The sequence below is a fragment of the Cetorhinus maximus genome, chromosome 22 (assembly GCF_964194155.1).
Source record: "Cetorhinus maximus chromosome 22, sCetMax3.hap1.1, whole genome shotgun sequence".
NCBI lineage: Eukaryota > Metazoa > Chordata > Chondrichthyes > Lamniformes > Cetorhinidae > Cetorhinus > Cetorhinus maximus.
This window is the reverse complement of record NC_135900.1, coordinates 48,523,904-48,549,977: the sequence shown is the minus strand read 5'-3', so window position 1 is coordinate 48,549,977 and position 26,074 is coordinate 48,523,904. Positions and strand designations below refer to the sequence as shown.

The 26,074-nt window shown below is 46.6% G+C and overlaps 1 protein-coding gene across 2 annotated transcripts in view; it reads right to left on the bottom strand.

The window, feature by feature from the left end:
• The window catches only part of cacna2d4a (calcium channel, voltage-dependent, alpha 2/delta subunit 4a), a 718,409-nt gene that overhangs the window by 120,870 nt on the left and 571,465 nt on the right, over window positions 1-26,074 (bottom strand). For both annotated transcript variants that reach the window (XM_078568258.1, XM_078568257.1), the window contains exons 28-30: window positions 21,769-21,813; window positions 21,592-21,654; window positions 6,080-6,150 (exon numbers count right to left, since the gene is read on the bottom strand). In XM_078568258.1, the coding sequence (XP_078424384.1) occupies window positions 6,080-6,150; window positions 21,592-21,654; window positions 21,769-21,813 (179 nt within the window). The remainder of the gene's footprint in view (window positions 1-6,079; window positions 6,151-21,591; window positions 21,655-21,768; window positions 21,814-26,074) is intronic.

The following is a 26,074-nucleotide window of genomic DNA, read 5'->3' as shown; positions in this document are numbered from 1 at the left end:
GAGCAGTCACTGGTGGAGGGGCTCACAGCCCCTTGCAATCATCATCCTGGTTTGGAGCAGTCTCCCCCATGGTTCAAGGTAACAGTGCAGCCTTGCAGTGCAGGTTAGGAGAATGCCTGTGCCTGAGCTGAGAGCACAGCATGCAGTCCAATGGGCAAAGCTGCTGACAATCGGTCAGGTGGAGAGGGGCGGAGGTGGGTGGGGTTTTGGGCAGTCATGCCACGCACTAAACTCTAGTCATCCAAGTGGCGGTCAGCACTCTCTGAGTTGCGTTAAGGGGCCTTCAGACTTAACCAAGAGAGGTTCTTAGAACACCCAAGCTAACCCACGCGTCTCTCTCTTTCATCCTGCAGGAGGAGTACATCAGAGCATGGAGTCTGGTGAACTAGCTGTATGCCTCATGGCACACAGAGAGTGAAGATGACAGAGAAGGCATGACGGAGGCACCTGGCTGCATAGAGGCAGGAGCAGCGCCCTCTGGAAGAAGGGACGGCTGGGGCTCCCACACACGCCACTGAACAGCCACAGTGAGCCATCACTGGTCAGTACCTAATTGGACCCAGGGTCTATGGACATCGTCTTTCATTCCTGCCGATGACTGAGAACCAGTGTCGCCGAAGACTGCGCATGTCTATGAAATTGGTCGGTCACAGCTGTCAGCTTCTGCAGGATTTGGTGCCACCGGGACATGGAGGGCATCCACTGTCTTTGGCCGTGAAAGTGACCATGTTGCTCAATTTCTGTGCCAGTGGCTCCTTTCAGGGCTCCACAGGTGACCTCTGTGGGATATCACAAGCCTCCACCCACAAATGCATTCATGAGGTCACGGATGCCAACTTCACGAGGGCACACAGCTTTGTGCATTGCGCCCGGACTGGGACAGCCAGGTTGCAAGAGTGATTGGATTTGCGCTGATCTCGGGTTTCCCACAGGTGCAGGGAGCGATCAACTGCACTCATGTGGCACTCAGATCACCGTTGCAACAAGCAGTCAACTATGTCAACTGCAAGGGATTTCATTCGCTGAATGTGCAACTGGTGTGCAACCACCAAAAACCTATCCTGCAGGTCAGCGCACGGTTTCCAGGGAGTGTCCATGACTCCTACATTCTCATTTGGTCATAGATCCCTGGGGTTCACAGAGGCTGCAGGGATGGTTCCTCAGGGACAAGGGATACCCACAGAGGACATGGCTAATGACACCCATGCAGCGACCTCAGGCTGCAGCAGAGCGAAGAAATGATGGGGCTCATGCAGCAACTTGCCCCTTGGTGGAGCAAACCATCGGGATACTGAAAATGAGGTTCCGGTGCCTGGAGCGGTCTGGTGGAGCCCTGCAATATAGTCCACAGAGGGTGTCTCGCATGATTGTTGCCTGCTGCACCCTTTACAATCTGGCACTGCAATGGGGAGAGGTGCTGGCTGAGGAGGAGATGCAGGAGCTGGAGGTCTCCTTTGATGAGGAGGATGTCGATGGAGATGAGGGTGAGGAGGTCCTTGAAGGCAGCTATGATGACAATGAGGCCCTTGCACTGGCCAGAGGAGGCTGGTGCATTTGGGAGGCCCTCATTGCTGCCTAAATTGTGGAGTTTGATGATGACATGCAGTGAGGAGACACCATAAGATCCTTAAATTGAATCTATGAACGTTTGACTCCAGTCTGGCTGATGGCAGCGCACATCCCCTCTGTGATTAGGCTCCTGTCATTGAGATGCAGTGGAGGCCCTAATAGTCACTCGATTGCAGGAGGATGATGACAACATACAGTGAGGACACTCCATAGATCTTCACACAACCTCTGAGAATATCTGACTCCTGTTTGGCCGAGGGCAGCTCACTTGCGCTTCATGATCAGGATCATATCAGGGAGATGCAGCCATGAAACTTTAATAGCACCTGATCCTTTGTCTGCCTTTAGCACCTGTCCCCTTCAGGAGCACAGCATCACTGGTCACAGATGCTGATGAGATGGGGGCCAGCCCCACCTTAAAGGTGCTGAGGGCACACAGAGAGAATGACGGAACACTGTGTCGCCTGTCCACAACATTCTGGCAGCACTGACAAGCACCATCGAGGTGTGGGCATCACTAATGTTTCCAGGGAGTGTGAGGCCAGACCATCACTTTGGTCTGAAAGCTGCACAAAGCACAGAGAAGAGGCCCTGGACTGAGACACCTGCCTTTATCTTGTGCAGGAACCAAGGTTTCACATCTGAGTGACACAAACACTGCTCATCAGAACGAGGAGCTATAGGCAGGGAGACATTCTTGAGAGTTTATTTACAATAGTGAACATTATGAACCTGTGATTAACACATGTGCCCAGGCTGTGCAACTACATCTTCTTAACCTTCCTAACCCTGCCGCTACGTCTTGGTGCTCCCCACACATCCACAGCGGAGGTGGAGGCAGCCTGCTGACTGCCAGAACCCCTGTCTGTGATGACCTTGGTGGGCGTCCTCTGGAAAGCCGAGAGCTGGAGGGTCCCGGCCTGCTTTCGGGGCCCTGCTGTGTGGCAGCGGCTCCCTCCTCGGCCTGTGGAGCTGGAGCTCCCGGGGTCACAGGTCGAGGGATTTGGATGGGCTGGACATTCCTAGATTCACCTGGGTGGCCCCAGGATGTGCACCTGCTGATCTACCTCCCTATGAGTGCACAAGAGTCCCTGGCTGACTCCATGAGGAGCAGGAGAAGCTGGAGTGAGATCGAGCTGCCCTGTACCCCTCTCGCATTGACACTGTTGGAGGCCAGCTATGGCATCAGCGATGGAGTTCAGCCTGCACAGCAGTGCAGGAGTGATGTCCTGGACCAAGGTTTCCATGGCAGCCGCCATCCTACCAGTGTTAACCTCGGTGCGTTGACACGACGGCACTATCAGCACAGACTGAAGGCAGACGGAATCCTCCATCTGAGGAGTGCAGTGGACATCCCTTCCTGATGTTCCCGAGCTTGCTTTTGCAGTTCCAGCAACTGTGACATGACCAAGTCCAGAGGCTCCTTATCTGACTCAGACTCAGCAAATTTCTAACCTCCAGCAGTCCTCCGAGTGCTGGATATCTGGGAAATCCCTGCTGTCACCTGCTGTGGATCAGACAGTTTGATGTGCTCACCAGGCTGTCATCCCGAGGCTACTCTAAAGCTAGGTCCCACCGAGGTGTGTGTCTCTCTGTTGGTGGAGGGTATGGGGAGCACTGTGACACGCTTCAATGAGGGTGCCTTCAGATTTCTCTTCGGAGGTTTCTTCAGGGTTTGAGTCAAGGACCTGTCATGGACTCTGTTGGCTATTTCCCAGATGTGCCTGTGAAAGCAGGGGAGGGATAATTAGTGCATGGCAGTGGCCTGTGAAACAGGACACATCACTCACAGTATGGTTATCTGATGGATGTTGCATTGCTGGATCCTCACTTGGTAGAGCAGCGCCGACCTCACCGTCAGCACAAGACCGGTCCAGATCTTCACCGGCCAGCTTGCTGGCTAATTTAAAAATTCATGAGGACCTTGATTTCAGGCATTCCTCCACCGGTCTATGACTTTTTCCTCTTGTTGTGTGCCAGCTTGTCCTGCATGAATAGAGATGGAGAGAGTGTAAGCAGAATGTTTCCCAGACCAGATGTTAAATATGCCTGGCACGTGTGGGTGGTGACTGGTCTCACGGACAGGATGAGGACAATGAAGGTGTGTGTGAGAGAGTGAATGGCGATGTCCCTTGCACTGGCAGTGAGTGAGGGCCCTGTGGATGTGTGATGGGTTTGTGAGTGTGTGAGTTGAGAGCGATTAGTAGAGTGACTTACCCTGGTGGAACGGAGGTGATCATTCATCCTCTTTTTGCACTGGGTGACTTCTCTTTTGCAGGGTGTTGGCGCTGACCACCATTGCCACCACCTTCCAAGCCGGATTAGTGATGCCGCTGACCCCTCTGAGTGGGGGTAGAGGACATCATGGCGGGTCTCCATGGCGTGCAAAAGGTGCTCGAGGACTGCATCACTAAACTGGGGGGCTGCAGTCTTTTTGCCTTTTGGGGCCATCCTGTCTTCTGTGCAGCAGTCGTGGGCTGGAAGCACTGAGAGATGTGCGCACGGCTGCACTTTAAATATGGCGTCCGGTGCGATGAAGCAGTGAGGGTGATGGCGTGGCGGGCGAATGAGAGCCCGCCTGCCATTGAAACAGCGTGTTTCCCTGGAATACATAATTAATGTGGCGGGTTTGGGATGATACAACGTGAGAAGCTGCCATTGCGGCCGGCGGGATAACGTCATTTTCCCCGCCTGCTACCGCACTCAGTGCAAATCTGGGACGATTCTGCCCAATGGGTATGTATCTACAAATTGTAGAACTGTAAATAATATCTACAGATTTGGAGCCACTGTGTCTGAATGTGCCCCCACATTCCTTGCAAACTCTAATCCCAGGGAACTTTTGATGAGAGCGAAACATACAATTTTTCATAACCAGGGCCTGCTCCATCAAAACAATTGTCATATGTTCATGGCCTATTCATGAAATGATTACAACATGTAAGTATGGCATCATGACTGGTTACATGGTGATTTATTAAGCCAGACACGCCAGAAGGTCCAGGTTTGATTCCCAGTCTACGCTGAGTTGGTTGATCTCTGGTGACACAGCAATTGGGCATTGCAAATAGTTTTGACACCACAGTTTAGGAAGGGGAAGGTCATCCAAGATTTTGACTCCTGATCACTCTCCAACACCCATTTCTGAAAATTGCATTTTTAAATGTTGCATCAATACAAGATTGACAAAACTGTGATAGACCCCATGATCAAATAACTGGTCCATCCTCACTGTCTTGGGGCTCATACATGAAGAGTGGCCACTTGATGACTTATTGTGGGGCTGGCACCATCCATAGGCTTGGGGTTTTTTGCAACAATCTTTGTCACGGGTGTGATTTTTAGTAGTTTTAAAGAACATGTTTTTTAGTAGTGAGAGCAGTAGTGGTAGCAGCAGCTGCAGTAGTGGTAGCAGCAGCTGCAGTGGTGGTACCAGCAGCTGTAGTGGTGGTAGCAGCAGCTGCAGTGGTGGTAGCAGCAGCTGTAGTGGTGGTACCAGCAGCTGCAGTGGTGGTAGCAGCAGCTGCAGTAGTGGTAGCAGCAGCTGCAGTAGTGGTAGCAGCAGCTGCAGTGGTGGTAGCAGCAGCTGCAGTGGTGGTAGCAGCAGCTGTAGTGGTGGTAGCAGCAGCTGCAGTGGTGGTAGCAGGCAGCAGTAACAGCTGAAAGAGACAAGAGATATAACAGCAGCTGATGGTAGTGGCAGCGCTGCACAGTACAGAACTCTCAGAAAATAAATTTAGTAAGGGAATTGGATGGGCTAAAGCCGGACAACTAAGAAGCAGCAATCCAAACATTAACTGCGTGGGTGCAGCTCAGAAGTTATGGGGACAGTGTTTGTGAGTATGATGCTGATTTAACTTAAAAAGGAAGTAGCCCAGGAGCAAAAAACAGTAAAAACTGGGAAATAAGAATTCTGGTCTGAAATGTTTATTCCTCTGGGAGGGTACTGACGTTTGTAAGCCCATTTTTAAGTGCTGATTTAACTTAAAAGGGAGCAGGATACTGACGTTTGTAAGCTTATTAATGTTATAATAAACTATTAAAGAAGAGTTGTGAGCATCGACAATTTTCTCTACCTGGATGAGTTCAGGCCGAATCTTAGAGATAGGAGTATAAAAAGGGAGGTGTGTGTTCACCTACCTACAAAGTCCCGCCTTGAGCCAATTAAAGTCCTGACGGCTGTGAAATGGTGGAGAGTGAAGCTGGCCAAACAGGGGCTTACTCGCCCCCAACTTTTACACCGGGGAGCAAGAAAACCACCCCCACATGAAATTCAGCCCAAAGAGTTCTGCTAGTTGGAGTGCTTCAAATGGAGAGATCTGTGTGCCATTGAATACCACAATATTTGGAACAAAAATATGAAAAGCAAACATACCAAATAATACACGTTCTATCCTCAGGATACTGACACTACCTTCGAGCCAATTATTTGTTGAGAAACCTCACATCCTAGCTGGCACACATTTAAGTCTTGAACACTACAGCAAAGTGTGAGCGGACAATATCTTACTCATTGAACAGCCCCATGTTCAGCAGCTGTGTCATCACCGACCCATCCACTTCTCCCAGAAATGTCCCTGTCTGAAAGAGAAAGGAAATGAATGAGGATATTACTTAATTTACAAATCCCTCATCCAGCTACTCTATTTAACAACCCCTTACCCAGCTATCCTCATTAAAGACCCTTTGTTACCTTCAGACTAATAGCCCTAGGCTTACCATCTGTAATTAACAATGTCAATGCCATTTTCTTTTTCCAATTTTACCTCCCTTACTAAACTCTTCTTTTGAATAGTGACACATTTTGAGATGCAAGTCTATGGATGGTGGCAGCCCTACAATATGGGAAGAATTTTATGCCTTGTGGATGGGCACACGCCTGACCCAATTGGGCGTAAAATAGTGCGAGAAGATGTCGGGCGAGAGTCCCAACGTCATCCTGAACACATGCAATATTCAAGTTGGTGGAACCATGCTTGCCATCAATTAAAAGGCCCCTTAAGGCCATTAATAACCCAATTGGAGCTGATTTTACATTGCCCGTGCGATTTCGCTCTCATTGCATGGGCAAAACGGGCAGGCAGGCAGCCCACATTTTGCAAAACCTCATCCAAGGGTGGGAGAAGAAGGGTCAGCAGCATTGCCAGTGTGATTAGTGAAGAGTTTCGGAGATAGTTTGCTGCTGGTTGCTTATTTGAACTTGACAGCTTCATTCTGTCCTGAGCATCATTCTTAGCATTTCTAGGCTACATTTCAGGACTCATTGGTGTCTCCAAGGCCCCCAGAGGATTTTGACCATGTAGACCCTTCTAGGTATCAGACAGCCTTCCCTTACCTTGGTAATGGGGATTGTGGTCTCCACTGGTGGCACCTCCTCTGAGGAGGAAGAGAGGGGCAGAAGGGAGAGGAGGTCAGGTGTCCCAATGCAGCTTCCCGGGGAGCGACCTGTGGGAGGAGAGGCGCAGGCACAAGGGACGCAGAGCCAGCAGGAAGTCCAAGGCGGAAGGGGCCACAGAAAATGCCACTATCCTGCTGCCAGCTTATAGATGGCGATGCAGCTACCTCAATATGTCTGAGGTGCAATGCTGAAGAAGGCTCCGCCTCTCCAGGGAGACTGTGACCTCCATTTGTCAGATGATTGGGCCTGAGATCACTTCCAACTGAGTGGGTTGAAACCCCATGTCAGTGGTTCTGAAGGTCACAGTGGCCCTCAACCTCTATGCCTCCAGCTCTTTCCAAGGGTCAATGGGGATTTTTGTGGAGTGTCCACAGTTGTGTCAAGCTGGTGACAGAAGCTCTGTTCAGGTGGGTAATGACATTTATTTATGTCCGTATGGACAAGGCCAACCAGGCTGAACGAGCCAGAGGCTTTGCAGCGATTGCTGAGTTCCCCCACATTCAAGGTGCAATCAGCTGCGCACATGTGGCCATCAAGATGCCAATGGGTCAGCCGGGTGCCTTCATCAACAGGAAGGGATTCCACTCCATGAAGGTGCAGATAGTGTGTGACCACAGGATGCAGATTCTGCAAGTGTGTGCATGGTACCCTGGCAGCTCCCATGACACTTATATCCTCAGACACTCGCAGGTGCCGAGGCTCTTCAGTGCTCTTGGATGGATGGCTGCTGGGTGACAGGGGCTATTCTTTGAAAAGGTGGCTTATGACGCCTCTCTGTCACCCAGGAACAGAGGCAGAGCAGCGTAATAATAGAAGTCATGCCTCCACAAGGGCAGTGAGAGAAAGGACCATAGGTCTTCTGAAGATGCGCTTCTGATGCCTGGACTATTCAGGGGGAGCACTACAATACCTCCCAGAGCGTGTGTCACTGGTTGCATGCTGCGCTCTCCACAATCTGGCACTGGCAAGGGGGAATGCATTGGAGGAAGAGGATCTTGAGGCAGCTCACAGGCCACAGAGGATGAATCCAGTAGTGAGTCAGAAGAGGAGAAAGCTGAAGACCTGGAGACAGACCTTAGTATCCTTTAGGGATGCAGGACACCAGGGACACCTTGATCCAATTCTCCTTCAGCTAGGCTGCCTAAGATCTGCTTCCACCACGTGCCAGGGCTGTCGCCTCCATCCCGGATGGCTGAAACAACCCTTTCATTTGAACCCAAAGTCCACTCAGTGCCTGTGCAATAAAGTTTAGAGCCACTCACGTCCAGCGTTACATACTGGCATACCCTGCACCAAAAAAATACAAAGGTGAAGCATACTCAGGCCATTATGAGAATCTCATTTTGACAATCCAAAAATATTAACAGAACCTTCTCTGGTCTTCATTCCCAGACCAGTAAACGTAAACAAAACATTACACAACAGAAGATCACCCGTGACCAGTCCCTCTTGTGCTCATGGTGCCTTAAACTTACGTCTGCGATTGCTATGTCTTGGTGCCCCCACCCCCACCCCCACACCCCCGCACCTCACACCCTGCTGACAGCGGCATTGGAGGCAGCCTGCTGACTCTGGTGTCTTGTTGGCCTTGATGATCTTGGCAGTTGTCCTCTGGCTAGTGGAGCCTGTGCTAGCTCCACCTGAGAGGGAGCAGCCAGTGACATGGTTAGCATCTCCTCAGTCATCAAGCCTCATCAGATGCCATGGTCACAGGCAGAGGGACGGAGGAGCTGCTGCCATCATCCAGAGTGCCCTGACAGGAGCCCGCAGAGATGACAAGCAGCTTGTGCGCCAACGTGAGGTCACTCTGGACCTTCCTGCTTGCCATAGATGGACAGGCACCTAGCTGGCATACTGGGTGCCTCATCCATCTCCCACACTGGCATTGGCCACCTGAGTTCATTGCCTGTGTTAGGGCTTGCAGGTCTGAGCACAACTCCAGGAACCTCTGATTCTGTCCCCGGAGCTGCCTCTCCATGAGAGTTGCCACTCTCTCAATGGAGGAGGGAGTGCACTCGACCATGAGGGTCAATGCAGTGCTTATGTTCCACATGGAATCCTCCACAACAGAGGCCATTGGAACGCATACCATCATGGATCTCCATCAGATCCTCCTGTACATCATGCTGGACATCCAGTATCTGCCGCTTGGTGGATGAGTCTAGAGGCTCATCATCTGGTCTTCAGCAGTCCTCTGACTACCCGTGCCCTGGGCAGTCTCTGCCTCCGCCTGCACCTCAAGCAAGTGTGAAGTGCCCTCACCGCTGTGCGTTGACATTCTAGTCGATGATCTAATGCCCAACGAGGTGCTGGTATCTGCGCTGGTGCCTGGTTCAGAGGGCGAGTGTGACTCAGGTTCATGTGAAGCCCGCAGTCCTCTGGCATCAGGGGTGGCTCTTCGGGGTCCTGCAATTGAGTACGTGCTGGTGAACCTAAGGGAGAACAACAACATGTCATTAGTTTAAGTCATCACACTGTCACTGTGCATGCCAGGCACCCTGGTGAGACAATGGAGATCTGCATCATGGTGCCATTACCCTTCAATGATCAATGGGGAATTCAGTTTTAAGGCTCCCATCAATGAAGACACTACACAAGAATGTTTGCATCACCTGAAACTCTCATCTCTGTGCACAGCACTCTTACCTTCGTCTGACACCCCAGCCTCTCTGTGGCGGTTGACAGAGGTGTGCGGCACCTCTCCAGGTCCAAAGCGTACTGCTGAAATCTGGATAGGATTAGGAGGTTTGGGGGCCTCCGCCTGTCCACGATCTTTCAATGTTGTTATGGGTCATCTACTCCTGAAATGATAGAGGAGCGTGCATTAGTCCACTCTCAACCTGCAGCATCATTGCAGCCTGGCCAACCCCACCTGAGGAGCATCTTGCAGGGCACATCTGAGTTGCGTTCCTCGAGCCACAAGGCACTCATCCAAGCAGCCAGGGCTCACCCACTTGGCCAACTCCAATGTCATTGACAGTTGGCACTCAGACTCTAACAGCCCTGAGCTCCATGGGGGAATGGTCAGACTTTAACACTTCAACACACTGATCTGTGCCAAAATGGTACTCACCCTTCCAGAGTGCAGCAGGCCGTTAAACCTTTTGCGGTACTGCACCCATGTATGCTGCACAACGTCGTTGCTGCTGACCTGTACTGCCACCACCTCCCAAGCTCTTTAGGTGCGGTGGCCTCCTCCTTCCATCTCAGGGGACAAGAGCGTCCCTCCTGGCAGCCACCTCCTCCAGAAGGACCGCGAGGAATTTGCCCAAAAACTGGGTGGCCGAGTGCCCATCCGACCTGCCCTCCCACCTGACGTCTCCAGCCGCACTTGTGGCCATGACTTTGGACTTCAGAACGCTGCAAATGTGTTCTTCCCTGGCAGCCTTCAAGGAGCTGACTGTGCCGTTTTTAAACTGCTCGCTGGGTTGCCATTGGACCCAGCAGCCGAGAGGCCCCTGACCCCGCCTGGCCCTTCCCGACTATTGGGAAGATGCGTTTCAGGCTGGGCGGGCCTTAATTTGCCATCCAGTGTGAAATTGCGGTCGGGGACCAATCGCGGTGGAGGCCCATTTCCTGACCAGTGATGGGTCCGCCAATTACGCATGCCTGCCAAGGTTAAAATTCAGGCCAATGTCATCAAGTGGCCACTCTTCATATATGATCCCCAAAACAGTGAGGATGGGCCAGTTATTAGATCATGGGGTCTATCACAGTTTTGTCAATCGTGTATTGATGCAACATCTAAAAATGCAATTTTCAGAAGTAAGTATTGGAGAGTGATCAGGAGTCAAAATCTTGGATGACCTTCCCCTTCCTAACCTGGGGTGCTAAAACTATTTGCAATGTGCAATTGCTGTGTCACCAGAGATCAACCAACTCAGCGTAGACTGGGAATCAAACCTGGACCTTCTGGCATATCTGGCTTAATACATCACCATGTAACCAGTCATTAGTTACATGATGCCATACGTTTAATAACTCCATTCACTCTGATCAGCAGACCCAGGTCCAACCAATTCAAAACTTAAACTCAAATTTATCCCCCTGTGCCATATGCCTTTGACATGGGTCAAGAGGAAAATCCAGTTGTAACATTTAATTACATCCCTTATGTAAATTTAGAGTGATTCTGGTGTCCTGTTGAAGTTATTTATTAAAAATCCAACACAGTTCTCCTCAACTAATTTTAATATGTACAAACAATTATTGCTTCAGGTTTGAGTGTTATCAAATATACTGGAATATTCCAGGTATTTAAAATCAGGTTGAAATCTAGCCTAGGCAAAAGGTTGAAAGTCTCCTCTCTGATGTTATATGAAACAGAGTTTAAGCCAGAATAACTCCTAGTTTCTATAGTGCAAAATTACTAACAGGTGGTACAAATTGGCAATCTCATGAGGGAGGTCACAGGACAATTGTTGAGAAATGGCAATGTCATATTGTTCCATTTGGTGATATTCTCCTTAGATTGGGATAAGGCTAATTTGTTCGTTCTATAGGCAAATTTACATCTACATCTAACATGGTTGATTCACTTGAATCTAATAATGAGTGGAAGGTGCATTGTAAAAGTAGTCCAGTACTTGAGACAATGCTAGTCGATGATGAACATGATACCCCAAACCACTCAGCTGCCGATCTCTGTCATGCTTCCATAGGATTTGTCAAATCGACCCCTGTCTTTCCCATTGGTAAAAATGGCAAACAAGAGGGAAAACAGGAGAGGGAGAGAAATGAAGAGGGAAAGAACAAGAGAGAAAATAGAGAGAAATAATGGAGGAAAGAAAAAGGAAGAGGGAGAGAGGAAGAGAGAGCAATAGAGGAGGAAAGAGAAAAAAAGAGAGAGAAGAGAGAATGCATTAAAGTTGTTTCCAGACTACTCTCATGCCTATCTCCAAGTGCAAGATAGATTAGGATCTGGGAAGAAAACAAAAACAAAAATAGCTGGAAAAACTCAGCAGGTTTGACAGCATCTGCGGAGAGGAATACAGTTAACGTTACGAATCCGAATGACTCTTCATCAGAACTAAAGAAAAATAGAAATGAGGTGAAGTATAAGCTGTTTGAGGGGGGTGGGACAGGTAGAGCTGGATAGAGGGCCAGTGATAGGTGGAGGCAAAGAAGAGATTGCCAAAGATGTCATAGACAAAAGGACAAAGGGGGGTTGACGGTGGTGATATTAGCTAAAGGATGTGTTAATGGTGACATTAAGGGTAGAAAGCAGGACAAGCAAGTGTCAGATGACCCTAGTGGGGGAGGGGTAGGGGGAAGGAATCAAAATAGGCTAAAAGTTGGAGATAAAACAATGGATGGAAATAAATTAAAAATAATAATAGAAGTAGGTGGGAAAAGAAAATATATTTTAAAAATATGTAAATTATTAGAAAAAAGGGGGATCGGAAAAGGGGTGGGGATGGAGTTCAAGATCTGAAATTGTTGAACTCAATGTTAAGTCCAGAAGGCTGTAAAGTGCCTAATCGGAAGATGAGGTGCTGTTCCTCCAGTTTGCGTTGAGCTTCACTGGAACATTGCAGCAGGCCAAGGACTGACATGTGGGCATGAGAGCAGGGTGGTATGTTGAAATGGCAAGCGACAGGGAGGTCTGGGTCATGCTTGCGGACCGACCGAAGGTTTTCCACAAAGTGGTCACCCAGTCTGCACTTGGTCTCTCCAATGTAGAGGAAACCGCATTGGGAGCAGCGAATGCAGTAGACTAAATTGAGGGAAGTGCAAGTGAAATGCTGCTTCACTTGAAAGGAGTGTTTGGGCCCTTGGACGGTGAGGAGGGGGGAAGTAAAGGGGCAGGTGTTGCACCTTCTGCGGTTGCATGGGAAGGTGCCATGGGAGGGGGAAAAGGTGTAGGGGGTGATGGAGGAGTGGACCAGGGTGTCCCAGAGGGAACGGTCCCTATGGAATGCCAACAGGGGGGGGTGAAGGGAAGATCTGTTTGGTGGTGGCATCATGCTGGAGTTGGCGGAAATGGCGGAGGATGATCCTTTGAATGCGAAGGCTGGTGGGGTGATAAGTGAGGACAAGGCGGACCCTAATATGGTTCTGGGAGGGAGAGGAAGGGGAGAGGGCGGATGCGTGGGAGATGGGCCGGACACGGTTGAGGGCTCTGTCAACCACCGTGGGTGGAAAACTTCGGTTAAGGAAGAAGGAGGACATGTCAGAGGAACTGTTTTGGAAAGTAGCATCATCAGAACAGATGCAACGGAGGCAAGGGAACTGAGAGAATGGGATGGAGTCCTGACAGGAAGCGGGGTGTGAGGAGCTGTAGCCAAGTTAGCTGTGGGAATTGATGGGCTTGTAATGAATATTGGTGGACAGTCTATCACCATAAATTGAGACAGAGAGGTCAAGGAAGGGAAGGGAAGTGTCAGTGATGGACCGTGTGAAAATGATGGAGGGGTGGAAATTGGAAGCAAAATTAATAATTTTTTCCAGGTCCAGACGAGAGCATGAAGCAGCACCGAAGCAGTCATCGATGTACAGGAGAAAGAGTTGTGGGAGGGGGCCTGAGTAGGACTGGAACAAGGAATGTTCCACATATCCCATAAAGAGACAGGCATAACTGGGGCCCATGTGGGTACCCATAGTCACACCTTTCATTTGGAGGAAGTGAGACAAGTTTAAGGAGAAATTGTTCAGTGTGAGAACAAGTTCAGCCAGACGGAAGAGAGTAGTGGTGGATGGGGATTGTTCGGGCCTCTGTTCGAGGAAGAAGCTAAGGGCCCTCAGACCATCCTGGTGGGGGATGGAGGTGTAGAGGGATTGGACGTCCATGGTGAAGAGGAGGCAGTTGGGGCCAGGGAACTGGAAATTGTTGATATGATGTAGGGTGTCAGAGGAATCGCGGATGTAGGTGGAAAGAGACTGGACAAGGGGAGAGAGAATGGAGTCAAAATAGCAAGAAATAAGTTCCGTGGGGCAGGAACAGGCTGAAGAGCTGCTGTCTGCCTGTTTAACCATTGGATGGTGTAATGGGTGGTAAGAGATTGAGAGGGAAGAAAAATAAATATTTTAAAACTAGAGGCATATACCCTCAGCAGAAAAGGCATTCCATTCCTCACCATTGACATCCTTAACTTTAAAATGTGCAGAAATCAATAAAAACTGAATCATTACATACTTGACAAACAGAAGGGTAATAGTTCACTATCTAAACTTCAAATTATTACTTTGCTATAGATACATTTAAAGTTAAGATAATATAGGAATAGAGAAGGCAGTATAAAAAGAAAAGGAATAAAAGTCATTTATTCCAGTTCTGAGTGTCATGGGATGTGATTCTGGTATTTACTTATATTTAAAACCAGTTAAAATGTGACCTTAAACTGCTATTTCTTCTTAACAAATAGATATTCAGGCAGCTACTTGGACAGCACAGCCTACATAACCTGCTGGCTTAATAAATGAGAAGTGACAAGATGTTCTTGTATAGTCTGGGTATATCAATCACTGGCAGCTAAGCAACAGCATGCCAAGAAACCATTCTGACCAAACCACTAAGAATTTATTAGAGTTGCGTTATTTAACAAAATAATTATAGAGAACGGAGGCCTTTAAAAAGCAGGAATGTCATTGTATTCCATTGACAACTCCATATTATAATGTCTTACCTGAAAACTTTGCAATTTGCAAAACTGTTAAGTTAAATAAAGGTCATTTCTGATATTTTATGTAAGAAATTTGGTTGTAGTTTATGAATTAAATGTACATTATAGGAATATTTATAGAAAATATTTTTAATGACAAGCTTTGCTGTCAAAAATATATATGGAAATTAGCCTGTATGTTATCTATAGTTACTGCACTACTTTTTGAAAGAGGTATCTGCCACAAGTGAACATTTTGCCTGAAGAAATTACTAATTCTGTACAATTTCAGTTTATCACTTAGCTGCATTACCATGGCAACCATCAATTAGATATTCCCCATTTTGTTACTGTAAATTAGTGTGACTAAAAGCGTGAACATTCAGGGAAACAGTGATCCTAATTTACATGCTTTATGATATATGAAGATGATGCGTAACCATGGTGATGGCTAATTTCTATTCAATCCCCAGAAAGGCTGCTGACCCAGAGGAACATCTATGGAAGTATAATTATCCTTGCTTAAAGCATTCTTCAGTTACTTTCCTCACACATGAGCACACTGGCACAGTATCACTTTCAATAATACAACTGTAGCACAGTTATTGACAGCAGTAATGCCAAGAAATTAATAAGAGAGCCAACATTGATCCATTTTTTTAAACAAACTATTCTTCATGCGCAATAACATGAGAATCATTAAAGCTGGGATGTTTGTAAAAATTGACAGAATTACTAATAAAATGTATGCAGTGGGTGAAGAACTTACATTATAAACTGTTTATTTCTTTCATAATTTAAAGTGCTTTTGAAAAATGACCAAATGTCTGGATTTCATTTGTTCTGTTATGGAGCAGGTTTGGAGCCTTGCAGACACCTATATATGTATGTGTAATTCATGCAAATTTGTATTTGTGATTTACACTTCTGGCCATAGCCATTTCTGAATGAAAATCTGTACAAACCAGCAATGGCAAAAATGCACTGGTTCCTATAGTTTTGATCCTGATGATAACCATCATTAGTGGCAGCAATTTGTCTTTGCCCCAGGAATAATATAGTATTGTAATAAATGAAATAGAGTGGTGTCTCTGGGAAATAGGTAAAAGACAGCTGAGTTCAGTGCAAAAATGAATTCTTGATTTTTCTGCCAGGGAAAAGAAAGTTTAAGTCATGTACCAGGATAAAAAACTATGCACCATAATATAATGTACAAGGTTGCAACATACAACAACAGCTTGTATTCACATAGTGACTTTAACAGGAAGGACCACTCGGCAACGACTTAGGTACTGGAAACAACAACGACAAACTCAGCTCTGTCGACCCTGAAAAGTTATCCTTACTGACATCTGGGGGCTTGTGCCAAAATTGGGAGAGCTGTCTCACAGTCTAGCCAAGCAACAGCCTGACATTGTCATACACATGGAATCATACCTTACATTAATGACCTGGAAACTGCCATCAACATCCCTGGGTATGTTCTGTCCCTCCAGCAGGACAGACCCAGCAGAGGTGGTGGCACAGTGGTATACAGTTGGGAGGGAGTTGCCCTGAGGGTCCTCAACATCGACTCCAGACCCCATGGAGTCTCATGGCATCAGGTCAAACAAGGGCAAGGAAACCTCCTGCTGATTATCACAAATGACACCCCCTCAGCTGATGAATCAGTATTTCTCCATGTTGAACATGACTTGGAACAAACACTGAAGGTGGCAAGGGTGCAGAATGTACTCTGGATGGGGACTTCAATGTCCATCACCAAGAGTGGCTCAGTAGTACCACTACTGACCGAGATGGCCAAGTCCTAAAGGACATAGCTGCTAGACTGGGTCTGCAGCAGGTGGTGAGGGAACCAACAAGAGTACTTGACTTCATTCTCACCAACCTGCCTGCCGCAGATGCATCTGTCCATGACAGTATCGGTACGAGTGATCACCACACAGTCATTGTGGAGACAAAGTCCTGTCTTCACATTGAGGATACCCTCTATTGTGTTATGCTGCACTACCACCATGCTAAATGGGATAGGTTTCAAACAGATCTAGAAACTTAAAACTGGGCATCCATGAAGTGCTGTGGGCCATCAGCAGCAGCAGAATTATACTCAACCAGAATCTATAACCTCATGGTCTGGCATATCTCCCACTCTACCATTACCACCAAGCCAGGGGATCAACCCTGGTTCAATGAAGAGTGCAGGAGGGCATGCCAGGAGCAGCATCAGGCATACCTAAAAATGAGGTGTCAACCTGGTGAAGCTATAACACGGGACTACTTACGTGCCAAAAGGCGCAAGACCCATGCGATAGACAGAGCTAAACGATCCCATACCCAACAGATCAGATCTAAGCTTTGCAGTCCTGCCATATCCAGCCGTGAATAGTAATGGACAATCAAACAACTCACTGGATGAGGAGGCTCCACAAATATCCCCATCCTCAATGACAGGGGAGCCCAGCGCATCAGTGCAAAAGAGAAGGCTGAAGCACTTGCAACAATCTTTAGCCAGAAGTGCCGACTGATCCATCTCGGCCTCCTCCAGAGGTCCCCAGCACCACAGATGCCAGTCTTCAGCCAATTCGATTCACTCCACTTCATATCAAGAAACGGCTGAAGGCACTGGATACTGCAAAGGCTATGGGCCCTGACAATGTTCTGGCAATAGTATTGAAGACTTGTGCTCCAGAACTTGCTGTGGCCCTAGCCAAGCTGTTCCAGTACAGCTACAACACTGGCATCTAGCCGGCTATGTGGAAAATTGCGCAGGTACGTCCTGTACACAAAAAGCAGGACAAATCCACCCTGGCCAATTACTGCACCATCAGTCTACTCTCGATCATCAATAATATGATGGAAGGGGTTATCAACAGTGCTATCAAGTGGAAGTTGCTTAGCAATAACCTGCTCACTGATGCTCAGTTTGGGTTCCACCAGGATCACTCAGCTCCTGACCTCATTGACGGCCTTGGTTCAAACATGGACAAAGGAGCTGAACTCCAGAGGTGAAGTGAGAGTGACTGCCCTTGACATCAAGGTAACATTTGACTGGGTGTGCCATCAAGGAGCCCTAGCAAAACTGGAGTCAATGAGAATCGGGGGGGAAACTGCTGGTTGGAGTCAGACCTAGCACAAAGGAAGCTGGCTGCGGTTTTTGGAGGTCAATCATCTCAGTTCCAGGACATCATTGCAGGAGATAAGGTCATCATAAGGTCAGAAGTGGGGATGTTTTTGACGATTGCGCAATGTTCAGCACCATTCGCGGCTCCTCAGATACTGAAGCAGTCCATGTCCAAATGCAGCAAGACCTGGACAATATCCAGGCTTGGGCTGACGGTGGCAAGTAACATTCACGACACACAAGTGTCAAGTAATGATCATCTCCAACAAGAGGGAATCTAACCATCGCCCCTTGACATTCAATGGCATTATCATCAGTGAAACCCTCACTATCAACATCCTGGGAGCTACCATTGACCAGAAACTGAACTGGACCAGCCATATAAATGCTGTGACTACAAAAGCAGGTCAGAGGCTAGGAATCATGTGGCGAGTAACTCATCTCCTGACTCCCTAAAGCCTGTCTACCACCTGCAGGGCACAAGTCAGGAGTGTGGTGGAATACTCCCCACTTGCCTGGATGAGTGCAGCTTCAACAACACTCAAGAAGCTCAATGCTATCCTGGACAAAGCAGCCCGATTGGCATCCCATACACAAACATCCACTCCCTTCACCACCGATGCACAGTGGCAGCTGTCTGTACCATCTACAAGATGCACTGCAGGAAACCACCAATGCTCCTTAGACAGCACCTTCCAACCCCATGACTGCTACCATCTAGAAGGACAAGGCCAGCAGATGCATGGGAACACCAGCACCTGTAGGTTCCCCTCCGCATCACTGACCATCCTGACTTGGTCAAAATCCTGGAACTTACTTCCTAAGAGCACTGTGGGTGTACCTACACCACAGGGACTGCAGCGGTTCAAGAAGGCAGCTCAGCACCACCTTCTGAAGGGCAATCATGAATGGGCAACAAATGCTGGCCTAGCCAGCAAAGCTGACACCTCATGAATGATTAAAAGTGAACATAATGAAATACCCCAAGTTACTTCAAAGAGGCATTGCAAAACAAAATATGAAACATATACATTAGGGCAGATGATCACAAGCTTGGTCAAAGAGGCAGCTTTTAAGGAAAGCAGAGGTAGAGAGGTTTAGGGAGGGAATTAAAGAGTTTATGGGATATTCAAGAGGTCGTGATTAGAGGAGCGCAGATGCCTGGAGAGTTGTAGTGCTGGAGAAGATTGACAGAGATAGGGAGGGGAAAGACCATGTAGAGATTTGTAAACAAGGAGGAGGGGTTGTTTAACTGGGAGCCAGTGTAGGTCACAGGATGATGGGTGAATGGAATTTGGTGGGAGTTAGGATGCAGGATGCAGAATTTTGGATGACCCCCAAGTTTAGGTGGATTGAATGCGGGAGGTTGACCATCAGTGCATTGGAATATTCAAGCATGGAGTAACAAAGGCATATATAAGTGTTTCAGCAGCAGCAAGCTAAGGCTGGGGCCAAGGTGGGTGGTGTTACAGAGATGGAAAAGGCTGGTCTTCGTGACGACACAGATATGTGGTTGAAAGCTCATCTCGGGCTCAATATGGGTTGCAAAGAGTCTGGTTTCTCAGTCTCAGACAGTTCCCACGGAGAGGGATAGAATCGGTGATGAGTGAGCGTAGTTTGTGGCAGTGACATAAGACAGTGACTTAAGTCTTCCAGTAGTTTAATTGGAGGAAATTTCTGCTCATCCAGTACCGGATGTTGGACAAGCAATTTGATACTATAGAAACAGTTGGGGGTTTGAGAGAGGTGATGGTGTTGACATTGTACATACGGAAACTGATGTTGCATTTTTGGGTGATGTCAGCAAGGGGCAGCATATAGTTGAAAAATAGGAGAAATAGTCTACTATATCACTGAATATAGTTGGGGAAAAAATTCTAGTTTCATCCTGACATTGCTGGGCTGTTACCGTTTTCAACATTAACTTTGTGGTTATAAAATTTAGCAATAATAATACAAACAACATCTTATTCTTTGTGCTAAGAACTTCCTGTTTAAATTTAACATGAATCAGCCATAATCCAGGGCATCATCTATATGCCTAAATGAAAAAAATATAAAAAAGCATTGAAAAACAAGGCCATCTGGCTTTCATTAAGCCTTTCACAAACAATGCACAATCTATGCAATCATGAACTTTACTTGTTTATTTAAACTTTGATGGAAAAGTCTAGATAAATACTGCAGTTGTCAAAGATACAAGAATGTCCAGGGTAGTTATTCAACAGGCTATTGCCAAATTCAATCTTGGACTGCATCCCATTGCAAACAATAGAGCTGATTCTTTGTTTAGGTGAAAATTTAACTTAGACAGACTGCACTGGTTGAGCGGAAGGTTGACCCTGCTGCATTTCTGCATGGATAGATGGTAGCAGCCCATGAAAGCATTATAGGGGCATTTGTGTTGATTCACGTTTGGAAGTCAGGAGGGTATCATTACATTAATAATTCTCAACAGTGAAAACTAACAGAATTTTCTTTTTAAAACTGAAACTTAGCGCTGGATTTTTGTGGAGTCGGGTTGACTCTGGAGCCATTTATAATGCTGGGCTGGATCTGATTCCAGGATTCCTGCCCCCATTGCTGGTCCTGACAATTTTGAGCAGTTCTGGGTTTCCACCTGTCCTTATTAGACATGCTTGGCTGAGAGCCCAGACAAATAAAAGCATGAGCTCAGTGGGGATTCTATTCTGACAAGTGGAGTGAATTTGCTTGATTGACATCTTTAAGTACTTATAATAAGTTGTTCTTTCTGTGAAGTCTTTTGTCAATGTCTCAATGTTTATTTGGACAAGATTAAGAGGTATGAAGTATTTGAAGCCTCTGTTATTGATATTTTAATGGTCTATCTCATTAACTCTTTTATAGGGTTGTCGGGGCAGCAGTTTTTTCCCAAATGTTTTTGGGTGTCTTTTTTTCTCCACATTGTTATTATATCACTCACTGGATATGTACATAGTGCATACTGAGTGAGTGGGCATGCAAAAGCCATGAGTTGGCATGGAGGGTATGAGGGGACATTGGAATGGCTGGGGGCATGAGTCAGCATTGACTTGGCATGGAGGGTAAGAGGGGCCATGGAGAGTGGATCAGGGGGCATGAGGGAGTATGAAGGATGAGGGCTAGAGGGCCTAATTGCTTTTATTACAACTGGGATGAAGTTCCAGAGAACTGAGGCGGGCCTTCTAGCCTGCCCACCTCAGCATTCACCTGCCCCTATGGCTGTCTAGGGGTCTGCAGGCCTGACTCCATTCCCCACCCTCCTCCCTGGAGTGAAAATCATGTCAGTAGCAAAAATCTGGCCCTAACAACATTGTATTCATGACACAATTAGAAGTACAATGAGTGGTAACTTTTCTGAGGCCCTGCGCTGTGGGTGGAGCCTTATGCACAGCACATTGGAAAATCTTGCATTCAATACTTGTTAACTCCCATCCATTCAAATATTCACAAAACAGTCTGTTTTACCCATCAAAGATATTATCCTGGTAAACCTCCTCTGCACCTTCTCCAAGGCCTTGACATCTTTCCTATAATGTGTGCCCATAATTCTACACTTTACTCCAACTGACACCTAACCACTCTTTTGTAAAATGTATGATAAAAATGATCTGCTCCATACTCGCATACATTTGTGGAATCACTTATACTGAAAATCTTATCCCCATGTTACAGTAGCTGTGATGTAGATCTACTAAAGCTTAAATCCCTGAAATAATTCATTGAAGGAATAGTTATCAGCAAAATCCTTCCTATCAATCACCTCCACAAAGAATACCACTTCAGCCATTTCCAGCATGTCCATTCTTTTCATACATCCACCTCTTCAATCCTACCACCCTCTCACCATGTTCAAATCATATATCCCCCCCCACCCCCTCCCATCCTAACAGAACACTTACCTCTTCTTCTTTCTTGGAGATCAAAATGAATCCATTGTTATCCATTAAGAAACAATTCAAAGCCTGCACGATAGATTAAAAGCTTTAATTTATTTGAAATGTTTTCAGTGATTTCTCTATAATTCATTTAAAGAGTTCTTTTTTTTCAGCTCAACAGATGGATTAATGGGTACTTACATCATCTTCACAGCTGATGGGACATCTCCCTTCTATATTGCTGCACTGGAAAATGAAGAGAAGTGAAAATCTAAGAGGGGATCTAATTTCTATTAAAAAAGTACTCTTTTCATGAAACATGTTTAACAGTTTTTTTCTTTATTCTTTCATGAGATGTGGGCATTGCTGGCAAGGCCAGCACTTGTTGCCCATCCCTAATTGCCCTTGAACTAAGTGGCTTGCTAGACCATTTCAGATTCAATCGTATTGTTGTGGATCTGGAGACTCATTTAGGCCAAACCAGGTAAGGACGGCAGATTTCCTTCCCTAAAGGACATGAGTGAACCAGATGGGATTTTACAACGTTCAGTTACAGTTATTATGATCACCCTGGATCAGACTAGCTTTATAATTCCAGATTTATTAACTGATTTCAAATGCCATCAGCTGCTATGGCACAATTTGAACCCATGTCCCCAGATCATTAGCCTGGGCCTTTGAATTACTCGCCCAATGGCATTACCACGACACCGTCGTCTCCCCTGAGTATATGGTATAAATTAGAACTATAGAAAAGTTACGACACAGAAAGAGGCCATTCAGACCATTGTATCTGCGCCAGCTGAAAAAGAAAAAAATAAAATAAACTACCACCCATTCTTATCCCACCTTCCAATACCTGGTTTGTAGCCTTGCAGGTTACAGCCCTTTAGATGCTGATCCAGGTATCTTTTAAATGAGTTGAAAGTCTCTGCCTCCACCACCAAATTAGGCAGCGAATTCCAGACACCCACCACCATCTGGGTGAAGAAGTTTTTCCTAAAGTACCCTCTAACTCTTCTACCAATCACCTTAAATCTGTGCCCCTGGTAATTGAACATTGAACTCTCCGCCATGGAAAAACATGTCTTTCCTGTCTATTCTATCTAGGCCCCTCATAATTTTGTGCTACCTCACTTCAGACACCCCTCAGTCTCCTCTGTTCCAAGGAAAACAACCCCAGTCTATCCAATCTGTCTTCATAGCTGCAATTTTCAAGCCCTGGCAACATTCTTATAAATCTCTTCTGTACTCTCCAGAGCAATTATGTCCTTCCTGCAATGTGGCGACCAGAACTGCACACAAAATTCCAGCTGTGGCCTAACCAGCATTTTATACAGTTCCAGCATTACATTCCTACTTTTAAGTCTCTCACTTCCTCTACCCTTCTCAATATCCTCCCTTTTATTGTGTATTCCCTTGCTTTGTTTGCTCTGCCTAAATGCATTAACTCACACTTCTCTGGATTGAATTCCATTTTCCATTTTATTAATATTAAGATTCTTAATTGGCCAACTTGCTCATGACATCAATGTAACCAAAATGAGGCATGACTCTTTCCCTCTCTGCCTGACATTATCTACAATCTTCAGTGACTTGCCAGTAGTCAAAATACACCTCCCCTTTAGGAGTTGTACTGTCCCATTAAGCAAGCACAAGTAGAGCTAAAAACCAGCCTATTTAATTTCAATTAATCAGGGGACCAATTTAGTAGTTTAGTTGTGCCCACATCATTGTCTTAAGCCAAACCCCTTTGTGTGAAAACATTCTTTTTTAACAATTTGACAGTCTTTATAGCAGTTGAATTAATTATGTTTTTATTCAATTTTCTCCGTTACATTTTTTGGATTGTCATTTTAGAATTAGCAATTTCCCATTATACTTTAAGGTGTGGTTTTTTGCCTGGAGATAGTTCTGTAAAGGGGGATCTGTTGTGAGGGAGGGAAACCCGGAAGTATGGATTTCCTGAATGTCCTGCAGAATTTAACTGCAGAGTTGTTTTAAACTGTTTTCTGTGAGGTTCCTACTTTCGGGAAGCCTGATGGACAGGGTGGAGGCCTTTTGGGTGGGAAGCATTCTTTGCAGAGGCAAACAATATTGGGGGAGTGAGAGAGAACCTGGGCTGGGAGAGAATATGATTATGCAATGGAAGGTCCCATGATCGTTTGGGGATCCTGATTATGGGGACAGTCAGATGGTGATCAGGGGTCCCAATTGTGGGAGGGTCGCATTGCCGTCCAAGGGGCTCTGATCATGAGGTGGGGTTCTGAAAGTGGTCCAGGGGTTCCTGCTCATAGTGGCCTCGGGGTTCCAATCGTTGGTGGGTTTGTCTGAATATAGTTTGGGGAAGGGGGAAGTCCCTAATGGTAGTCTGAGGAATCCCAAACACGAGAGGAGGGTCCCATTGTGATCCAGCTGGTCACGATCAAGGGGCATGAGGTCCAAGGGCAGGATTTTCGGTTTGTTGGGGGGGTGCAGTGGGCGGGCCCGGACACGGCTGGGACACTGCAATCGGCCCCTCAAGCATGATTTCATGCTGGCTGGCTGGGTGGGGCGGGAGGAGGGCGAGTGATGACGTCAGCACTGATAATGGGGAGCACGGAATGAAAGCTCCCTGAAGGGAGAGAGCTGAAGAATTTTAAATCCAAAGATAAAGATTATGAAATTCTGAAAAAAAAAGGTCCCCACATAGGACTTGTTCACCTGAACATATAGATATTAAAAATTCTGCCCAAAAATTTTTATTTTTTGTTTTAATTAATATCGGAAACCTCATCCTGCCCTTGGACAAGGTTTCCTCAAAAATGCAAAGGCCGCCTTGCCAATTCACCCACCCGCCAACCGTAATGTTGGATGGACAACGAAAAATCCACATTAATTGAAACTTAAATGGCCTTAATAGGTCTCTTAATTGTCGACGGGTGCGCTACCAACTCTCGCGTACACACGCCGACTGAAATATTGTGCAAGTGCACGATGACGTTGGGACCCTTGCCCAATGTCATCGTGCACTATTTTATGCCTGATCAGGTCAGGCACGTGCCCGCCCGGGAGATGTAAAATTCTGCCCAAATGTTGTCAGGAAGGGGTTCATGATCGTGGGGAGGAGAATCCCGAAGGTACTTGGGGAGGGGGTTTCCCAATCATGAGGGAAAGCTCCCATGATGTTAAAGGAAGTCATCGATTGTGGGGAGGAATCAAATGCGGTCCAGGGGGGCCGATCATGGGTGAGTATTAGATGGTGGTCTGGGAGGTCCTGACCATGAGGGCAGGTCCCATTGAGGTCTGGGGTTCCCTTATCGTAGGTGGAGGGTCAGATGATGCTCCGGGGGTGCCGATCATGGCATGGGGAAGGCCTGGTGGTGGTTGGGGAAGAACAGAAAGATTGCTGGTGGAAGTAGGGTTTACTGATAAGCTTGTGGTGTTGGAGGAAGCACTCCTTCTCCTGGCCCATAAACGCCTTCTTTAGGCAGCCCAGTTTCCCAGGGAAACCCAGCCACCAGTGCATAAAAATAGAATGACTTTCCAAATGAAAGCACACAGTCTCATTATAATTTTAAATGATCAACCACTTCTGGCCAGTGGGTTGGTTATTCAGCCCTCGTCCTGCCTCTGTCAAAACTGCAAGCTTTAAGAAGGTTTAAGGAGGGTTTGGTTTCTTTTTTGTTTTTTTTTTTCATTTTAACCTCTGACACAACCCTAACCCACCTATTTTTGGGAGTTATGTTCAGCCCTGAGAGTGCAGCATTGTATATTTTTAGGTAAAAAGTAATTTAATTGAAAAATCTGAATTTCATAACATTGTGGTGAAACGTTACTTGAAAAGGGAATACTGAGATACACAATACAGGTATTGCTTTGTTTTTTTTTAAAAAGATACAAGTTGACAAAATTAAATGAAATAGAATTAAAGCAAACAAAAATGCATTTGTTCTTATTTTTTTAATTCTAATTTAGAATTAGTTAATTTCTTCTCAGCCTCAAATCCCTTTCTAGATAAGAGATGATGAAGCAGTCTGTTGTAAAGCTGTTTGGACAGTTACAGATGTGTTTCTGGCAAGTCAAGACAAATTTGGGATCATATGTACTTTTTAAATTGTTAATAATACATCAGTAGACCTGCACCCTCCCCTTGGCACTGGATGCAACTTCCTCTTGCTTTTAAAAACTCTTTCATGGGGTGTGAGCATCGCTGGCAAGGCCAGCATCTGTTGCCCATCCTAACTTATCTGGAGAAGGCGGTGGTGGGCTGCATTTTTGAACTGCTGCAGTCCAAGTGGTGTACGTACAACCACAGTGCTGTTAGGAAAAGAGATCCAGGAGTTTGGCCCAGTGACAGTGAAGTAATGGTGATTTAGCTTGCGTTGTCCTAACTTCCTTGATATTAATGAACAACACAGATAGATGTGCAGTAATAGCTGTCTCTGGCTGTAGGTCTGCTCCTCCTCATGCATACTTGTTTCACCAATACTGTTTACTTACGTCAGTATCGTTGGGCTGCAAAGGA